Source organism: Gossypium arboreum, chromosome 10, assembly GCF_025698485.1.
Source record: "Gossypium arboreum isolate Shixiya-1 chromosome 10, ASM2569848v2, whole genome shotgun sequence".
Taxonomy (NCBI): domain Eukaryota; kingdom Viridiplantae; phylum Streptophyta; class Magnoliopsida; order Malvales; family Malvaceae; genus Gossypium; species Gossypium arboreum.
In genome coordinates, this window is record NC_069079.1 from 131,382,592 (window position 1) to 131,392,298 (window position 9,707).

Genomic DNA, 9,707 nt, shown 5'->3' on the forward strand with positions numbered 1-9,707 from the left:
ATAAGCGGGGCCAAGGGGTTGACAAGTATCTTATAAAGGTACAATAGAGTATTAAAATAAATATTTAAAAAAGAGACATGACAATTTTTAAAGTCATTTTCCGAATTAAAAAACAAAAAACATTACCAGTGTACCAAATAGTAACTCCATACATTTAACAAAAATATGAAATTATGTTAATATTTTTATTTTTGCATAATACCAAATTTAGCCCTTAATATTTACACAATTTTTTATTTTGACATTTTCTTGAGTTAAATTTCACCATTAACCTTTCAAAAAAAATTTTAAATCGCTTTTTTTAACTAAAATCAATTAATTATCTTTTTAAAAAAATTAAATAAAGGGTTGGAGTTTATCTCTGAAATTAGAAAGCAAAATGACATACGAAAGCCATAAATGGGACCAAAAAACCAAATGGATAGTGAAAGTGAAAAGGATATAATATAATACTTTTCTAGTGGCAACTATATGCTTTTGCAAATTCTGATTTCACACAATAGATTAAGTTTACACTTTTGTGCTTAAAAATGATATGTATTGAATAATTTCATTATAGGTTTTAATTATATATGTTCTTTTATATAATTCTTAAAATTATCTATAGCTTCTCTTTAACTCATAAATAGGAAAATAATGTACTTCAACGTACTTGGACAATAATATTCATACCGATCGAATTAAGACTCAATCGACATATTTAATATATAAATTAAAACTCCAAAACTAAATTAACAAATTTAGTTGGTGAGGCAAAAAGAAAATGGCATATTTTGGGGGCATAACCTTTTGAAAAGGGAGATACTACAGCATATATATTTAGGAATCATATGCTTTAAAATTTTAGTTAGTTCAGATCCTTAAATATATGATATTGACTTGTTTAATTAATTTAATTATCCTTTTTTTCATTTAAATTGGCCCACAAAAACAAGATAATACAATAAATAAATAATTAAACAATAGCACTGGTAATTTAGGGAGGAATAAAAGAGTAATAATACTAATTACTTACTTTCACTCTTTTTTTTACTTACATTTGCTTTCTATAATTTGATTGGTAAATATTGAGATTTTTGAGTATTTGAGTACAATATTCAAGTTCAATCATGCATGATTGTCATTAGGGATATACCGAAGAAAAAATTTTAGGGATTGAGATTAAGTTATATATTTTTTGAAAGGTTAAGATACGATTCCACTCTTGTATTAATTTATATCATTATGGTTTTTAAAATGCTGAAAAAATGTAACATTTTTGGGGTGAAATTATTATTTTACCATATATATAAATTTTGAGGGTCTAAAACAGAAATTTTCCATTTTAAGAGATCAGAGCCCTTGCCAATCCTATTTTGTTCTTGTACATTTTATTTAATTCTATTTTATAATTATTCGAATATATATTTGTAATCCTAATCTACTTGTTTATAAAGTCTAAAAAAATGGAAAGGAAAGACGGAATTGGTCACCACATCTCCATGCTAAATTTGAGTTGAAAATTGGATATATTCATGTGGTAGAAAGCGATATATTCATATGGATCATTTAATATTCCCCATTTATTTTTGGGCATATGCTTTTGATATTGAATATTACTCATAATTTATATATATATGTAAAATAATCAAATCAAGTCCTTACTTGGATAGCTCTTCTTGGTCTTGTATGATATGATTTGCTTCTTATCATGTAATATTCACTATTTTTGTTGTATGATTAAAGCTTGCAAATCTAAAATCAAACATTCTATGAGATTTTTTTGGGTAGTAAATAGTAAATATATCGGTTAAAATATATCATAAATTCTTATAATTTTTGAAAATTTAAAATTTAATCTATATTTTTATTTTTATGAATTTAATTTCATTTATATAAGTCATGTTCCGACAAGAATATTTAATGTAAATTTAGTAGGATCAAGAAAAAGGTTAGAGGCATCCTTTTAGAAAACGAAAGACACTTTAACCTTCTCTAGAACTTTATTTATATTCTATTAAAATCTACTAATTAGTTTTTTCATTACATCTTTTGGTTGAAGTATCGGAAAGTGTTTCGAAATATAAGTTTTGATGTATTGATGCATTTTCTTTTGTCTTATAAGTTACACACCGGGGCAGTTAGAGGCTCTAGTCCCTTAAAATAGAAAATTTATTTTTTAGTACCTCTACTAATACATGATAAAGTTGCATTTCAATTCTCCAAAAACAAATAAAATTGTGAATTAATTTCTATACAATAATAATTTTGCATTTCAACTTTTATTTCAACCCTAAAAAATTTTTTTGATTTCGTCCTTCACTCTAGTTTCATCCAAAGATCGAAATTATTAGATTTTTCTAGAAAACGAAAGACATTTTCGACAAACTTGTTTTAGTCATTGGCAAATTAAGTTGGGTAGTGGCATGGATGAGTTATAGGAGATTGGAAAAGCGTCATCGTAAAACATGTCCCTTAAACAAGAAGGAATCATCACATGACTCAAATAAAAAATGGGGTTTTAAGAATAAGAATGATCACATGGTTAAAAATGATGCCAAGACAAAAGTATCCACTGTTCCCCTTCCCTGTCGGAGATTCTCATCTTCGTTGATTGATAATCACTAACCTCTATCATCATATGGTGCAACAGATTCTTATATGAACAAATGCTCCATTAAAAATAGCCCAATAAATAGATTTTTAATAATAGCAAAGATTTTTGGATAAAATTTCCTATATAATGGAAAGTTGTAATAAAAATAATTGTGATAAAAGTTATTAATTTAAGATATTAAAATATTATACCAATCGATATAAGTAAATATAAATCGATATTAATTGAAACAACATTGAACAAGAACATAATTTGAATTACATTTTATATATCAATTAATGTGACCGATACCAAAAAAAATATTGATTATCATGATACAGAAATATACCCATCATTTCAATTGAACTATTCAATTTAAAAGTATCACAATTAAATTATCTAATTTAAAATTAAAAGTATCACGACAGTTCTTATATTAAGACTTAAATTATATTTTTATCTTATTTATTTTTAAAAATTAGATATTTATAAATTAATTATTGTATGTAATTAGCAAATTAGCTAAGTAATTATATTTAAAATACGATATTTTTAACCCGTATAAATAGATGATTAGTGGAGTGTCTTACTTTTACCCTGGAATTTAAAATAATGAGGAGAAAAGTAGTAGTATCTGCAATAATAAGAAAGTGAAGAAGATAGCAGATTTTTATTACACAATGGAAACACTGAAAATGAGGAGGAGGAGGAACTCTTCTCATACCGGACCCCACACACTTCACTAAATCCAATTGCATTGGAAGACAACACTTGAAACACAACAATACTAATAAGTTACCAAATTCACAGTCCAGACACAATAATTTTTAACACCAGACCAAACTCAACTCATGGAACTAACATCTGTTATCTTAGCCACACGTGGGAGGAGGAAACTAAATTGCAAGAACAAGACCCGGAACCGATTTCCCCACCCGGTTGGAAAGACTACTCTCCCAAACGTAAGGGCAATACACTGGCGCAATCTCTGCCGTCGAAGAACTGCAAGCTGACGGTGGAGAGTCTCTAAGGCGAGTAACGGTGAGAGAAGTGTTGAAATACTCCCTCACTTGGGTGATTATCCCATCACGAACAGTCCAAGCGTGAACCCAGGAGATCGAACGGCTGTTATCACAGCCTTCAACGATGACGGTGGATCCAAAGGTGGTGACTGAGACAGGGTCGACCTCGAAACGGAAAGGATCGTCGGATGAAGCGCCGGTGAGTAAGCGCATCAAAAACTGGTGAGTGGGTGGACCGTGGAACCACCACTCTAGGTCGGGAGCAAGGATTTGGTGAACGGTGTTGACGTCTCGTGTGTTTAAGGCTTCATAGAGGGCAAGAACCACCGCTTGGTTCTTGTTGGTTTCCTCCACGGTTTTTTGCTGTGCGTTAGCCAGTTCTTAGCAAAACGAACCAAAATAGCAAAGCAAAGAAGATTTGGTTTTGTGCAATCAAAAGAGAACCGGCGAGGGGTCTTATGTGAGGATGTAAGGAGAAAAGGGTTTATATAGAAAAAAACAGGTGATTTTGGGTTTTGATTCGCTACACCCGTTTCTTGTTTCATAATCTAAGCTAATGTGGACAAGAGAGAAGAATGGGGGTTACGTGGCTGGACACGAGTGGATTTGGCGACAAAGTGGGTCCCATAGCTGATGAATAATCAGATTTTATCGTACGCGGCTATGTGGGGATGATGACAGGTAGCAAATAGTCATAAAAAAATTCTGCTGGACCCAATTTGATTATTTAATTTCAAAAAAATTATAAAATAGTCATTAAATTATTTAAAAAAATTATTTCTCTTAAATTCTTTTAAAAAGTTGGATTAACGAGTTTTAAACAACGATTCAATGATTGGTACGGTGAATTAATATCTATCGACAAGTAGATAAACATACCTTAGATGCAACTAATTTGACAATCAGTGTCAAAGATCAAAAAAGAAACTATTTAAATTTTAGTTTAAAGTTATGTCACGAAAAAGATTGAGTTGTAGAGGAGAAGGGAAAGGAAAGTGTTCGATTGGTACAAGTGGTGCGAATAAAAGTTATGCAACAACGATTTTAACAATTTAGTAACTTAAATAATGATACCTTTCAAATAGTTCAATGATCACTTTGTAACTTGTTGAACTTAAGTAATCAAAATGTAAGCTTACTAATAGTTTAATGACATTTGACAATTTAACTTCCAGTTATAGATTAATTTCATCATATCTCCTCAAACTATAACACAAATTTTAAATTAGTCCAAAATTTCAAAACCTACTAATTGAGTTGTAAAAATATCGACTTTGTATCAATTAAGTTCTTTTGTTAGCGCGTAGGTATTAAATTTTTTTTTAATGGTAATGTAAATTTCTTTTTTTTCTTGTTTCATCCTTTCGGATTGGAAATCTAATTAAGTATAAAACCTCATTCAACTTTCCTTCTTCTTTTAAGTAACACATCATAGAAATAGAAAATTTTGACGAATCGAGTAATGTATACTTGAAAAGTGGAAGAGGTTTTTAGTTTTTAACAAGCAATATCACAGCAAGCAAAATGGCAAAAAAAATTGGCTCCCTTATATTAATGGCACAAACTTTATTTTTTGTTACATATCAAGGATTATATGTATACGTGATAGGTTGTTTTCATTTCACATCACCTTAGTTTTCATTTCAATTTAGTCACTAATTGGTTTTTTGTCTCACACGATAGGCATTTTCATTTCATATCGACTCAATTTTTTTTTCTTAAGGATTTAACCATTCATGGTTTTTGTTTCATTTGATGGGATGTGTTTGTTTTTTTCTCTTTTTTGTCTATAACTAAGCATAGTTCCTTACTTACCTGTAAATAGAAAGGCAATGCGTTTTAGCTCCCTCGAACTCGCATTCTTTTACATTGACAACAATATTTATATCAATCTAGCTAGAAATCCTCATATATCATTAATTAAAAGTCCAAACAATTTTGATTCAAAGCATACCAAAGCAAGTTACAATAACCGTGTGTTGAGAAATGTTCCCAAGTTGCAATTGATGTTATATCTAATAGTTGTAATTGACACCAACAAATAGGTTTTATATGGTGAAAGTACCATAAAGGTTCTTGTGCTAAGAGTTAATTTGTATTTTGTTCTTTCTACTAAAAAACAGACAAATTAATTCATATATGTTAAATTAAAGAGTAAATTGGTTCTTTTTGTCAAAAATTTAACCATTTGTATTGTTAAAAATTGGCATGATTAGTGAAATAATCAGACAATGACACATAGCGTGTCATATGTACCTAATGCTAACGTATCGAGACCAGCTTTTAATAGTAAAAATATATGAAATTTTTAACAAAATGATTAATTTGTTCTTCCATTTAACGTTTACAAAGACTATTTTTTTTTAAATAAAGTGACAAAATACAATCCAACTCTTAATACAAAAAATCTGGTTAGCCTGCCTTTGTTGAAAACAAAGGCCATTGACCATGGTAAATAATAGTTGGTGTTGGCTTGGAGACAGGCCATGCTCATCTATCATCTATCATCTATCATCGTTACAGCACTAAAAAGGGTCCCTCCTCGGCCTTTTGATCAAGATCAAACGCCTATTGTAGTCCACAAATTGTCTAGTCCAAAAGTGGTCCTCAATTGTCCCTACCACTATCACATTCCCTGAATCAGGATGTAAGGTTGAATACTTTGCAAAAGTGCAGACAATTGCTCCAGTAGCTTGCCAATGTAGCTAGAATTGAAAGATGGTAATATTTTGGAAGGTAGAGATTAATGTGACAAGGACCCAAATTGCTCAACTGATGTGGATTAAGATATGATTTGTCAATTTCCCCATAAACTTTTTCCTGAAAAAAAAAACTAAAAATGTTAACAGACAAAAAAAAGTGAGTGATGCTTTGTTATATTAGGATCATGGAAGCTTTTTGAGCTGGAAATTTCAATTTCAATGAGCTATATGCTTCCTATGGAAATCAAATCAATGAGCTATTGCCTGAAATGGCTGATGGTTAAAAGCACCTAGTCTCCTAAATGGATTTAGCCCTAGTGGGGGTGGGTCAATCAAGTTCCTTTCAACTTAATTGCTATTCGTTTAGGGGAACCATGAAAGGATATATTTTGCATAAATGGCACCAACAACCATGAAAATTAGTTTTTATTTATTTATTGTTAGTGTCTTTTTTACTTTAGGTTTGTAATTGTCTCTTTCAATAATATTATATTCAAAATTTGAACTTACGATCTCCTTTAAGAATACAATGTACTTTGTCATTGCACCAACACCTATTAATGCTATGTAAATTAATTGTCCTTATGTAGACCATTGGTTGTATCAATCCCCATTTGATGAAAAAGAAAGTGTTGATTTCAATCCCCATTTGATGAAAAAGAAAGTGTTGATTTCACTACATGCCCTTAAACTATAATTTAAATTTTAAATTAATTTACAAATTTTAAAACATTTTACTTAAATCTTTTAAAATGTTAATATAGTCTTAAATTGGTGTGCTATTACCATAAATGGGTCATGATTAAAAGCACCTAGTCTCCCAAAAGGATTTAACCCTAGTGGGGTTGGATCAATCAACTATCTTTCAATTTAATGTTGGGGGATAAATTCGTGTAAGCAACAAATAAGAAAAATAACGAAAAAAAATGTTAATATAGTCTTAAATTGGTGTGCTATTACCATAAATGGGTCATGATTAAAAGCACCTAGTCTCCCAAAAGGATTTAACCCTAGTGGGGTTGGGTCAATCAACTATCTTTCAATTTAATGTTGGGGGATAAATTCGTGTAAGCAACAAATAAGAAAAATAACAAAAAAATTGAAAAGATCGAACATATAAATTTTATGTGGAAAAACTCTTCCAAAGAGGATAAAAAATTATGGGTAAAGATAATTTCACTAAATCGACAAAAATGAAGAGTACAAAAATTGGAGATAAAAACTAAACCTTGAAGCCCGAAAATAAAATTCTTTGAAAGCTTGTGAAAGATAATACTCAAATGTGTTATGTGTTAATCTTTCTAAGGTAGAAAATGGTCCATTTATAGGTTAAATTCGTAAGTCAAAAAATCTTAAAAAAATCTACACTAATCAGAGTTTGACATGGACAAATAATCAGAATTTGATTGGAAGAGGAAAATCAAGAAAATTGTATGATACGTCACCACGCATTCTATCGTGTTGTCGTGACGTCATTTCTGCTTCTCCCTTGTTTCATCGTCACATTGTTGAGGCATTACTCTTGATTTATGTCTTAATTTGACTGAAATGCGAGGCATACCTCACACAATTGCTGTAACACTCCTTACCCGAGACTGTTTCCAGAATCGAGCACGAGGCATTACTAAACTTAATCTATCACTTAAATAGGTTTAAATTGTTTATTTAAGCTTTTCGGAATGTGCTGCCATTCTGCGTCATAGTCGCCTAAAAATTCATATCTTGAGTTTCGAAACTCGAAATTAAGATCCGTAAATTTTTCCTGAAACTAGACTCATATATCTATCTACTAATTTTTTTCATAGATTTTTGACTTGGCCAATTAGTACAGTTTATTAGTTAAAGTTTCCCCTGTTTCAAAACTCGACTGCACTAACCTCTTCTTACTACGAACCATGTTTCTTCCTATACAAAATTCATATCACTAAGACGTTTGTTTCTCTTAAAACTAGACTCAACAAGGATTATAACCATATAAAGTATACCTTATAATTAGTTTTGTACAATTTATGGTGAATTTCCAAAGTTGAAACAGGGGGTCCAGAAATCGCTCTGACCCTGTTTCACTAAAACTCAGATATATCATAAAATATAATACATTTACCTGTTTTTCTTATTCCATAAGAAAATAGACATAATAAGCTTTAATTTCATACATTATTCATCTTCAAACTATGTTTCTACAATTTTTAGTGATTTTTCAAAGTTACGTCATTGCTGTTACTTGAATCTGTTTTTAGGTTACTTTCATATTTTTCATAATTTTCATGTGATAATCACCATTCAATCATACATATTAATAAACATGAATATCATCGGCCATTTTTATTAGCTAATCACTAGCAAGTATTTACACACTATTCATTGTTCATATTATACCAAAAGTGGCTAAGTTTCTATACATGTCATACACAAAACAAAACGTCTAATTATACCGAGTTATTTCTTTGATAGTGTGATCGGCCTCCGACGTTTCCTTCGATCCCAGAGTGGCTAGATAAGTACTATAAGAAGAAGAAAATAAAGAGATTAAGCACTAGGCTTAGTAAGCTTACAAGCAAATAAATCACAACATTCAACATAATGGATAATTATGCATAATATCATCTAACATCATAAATTTCTTTACTTCTCAATTTCTATCTTCTTCTTTATTCCCTTACCTTCTTTCTTACCGACCTTTCCTTTTCATAAGTATAATCTACTTTTCCTTTGCTGTTAATTCACTGTAATTTAACTCGTATCCTGACCCGTTGAACCACTCGGAATACTAAGGATACTAGGGTCGCTTCTCTCTATCAATATCTCGCCAATGCCATGTCTTTGACATGGACTTACATGAATTATTCCTGCTCCAATGCCATATATAATATGGACTTACATGGCTCAATCTCTGTCTCCAAAGCCATATTTCTAATATGGACTTACATGGCTCATTTCGTTACGTCCATCAACCCTAATATCCTAACATTCCTAGGGTTCAACCGGCTTTCTAACACTTTTCCTCTCATCACTTCACCTTAAATTCGACTTTAAATATTTTCATAACATAAATATATAAATGCTGGAAATTGAAAATAATAATGTAAAATAAAAGAATATTGCATTTATTTACTGTAAACTTACCTCGATACAAAATGTGACTAAACTTTACAATTTAGTCCTTTACTTTTCTTTTCCCGATCTACTCTCAATTTCGCTCTTCTTGATCTATAATAGCAAATTTAGCTTATTTAATATCAACATTTATCAAAACAACCCTTTACTCAAACTTTTGCAAAATTACATTTTGCCCCTAAACTTTCACATATTTGCACTTTTGCCCCAAGGCTCGTAAATTAAACTTCATCCTATTTTCTTATGTTTTATGACATGCTGATCATTTTTCCCTTTTTGGAAACATCAAAT

The 9,707-nt window shown here is 30.4% G+C and overlaps 1 protein-coding gene and 1 long non-coding RNA gene across 2 annotated transcripts; both read right to left on the bottom strand.

Annotated features, from left to right (window-relative positions):
* Window positions 1-3,226: 3,226 nt before the first annotated feature.
* On the bottom strand, window positions 3,227-4,073 carry LOC108464038 (wound-induced protein 1-like). The gene has a single exon (XM_017764108.2). It carries the CDS (start codon window positions 3,808-3,810, stop codon window positions 3,472-3,474), a length of 339 nt encoding a protein of 112 aa, XP_017619597.1. The 5' UTR covers window positions 3,811-4,073; the 3' UTR covers window positions 3,227-3,471.
* Window positions 4,074-8,599: 4,526 nt separating this feature from the next.
* LOC128281658 (uncharacterized) lies at window positions 8,600-9,457 on the bottom strand. Its single transcript, XR_008271911.1, has 2 exons — window positions 9,426-9,457; window positions 8,600-8,803 (listed from the first exon to the last, which is right to left on the bottom strand). It is a non-coding gene; the product is annotated as an uncharacterized LOC128281658 (long non-coding RNA).
* Window positions 9,458-9,707: the final 250 nt, after the last annotated feature.

Excerpts from the sequence above, each read along its gene's own strand:
- LOC108464038 (XM_017764108.2), bottom strand. The coding sequence starts at position 3,810 with ATGCGCTTACTCACCGGCGCTTCATCCGACGATCCTTTCCGTTTCGAG.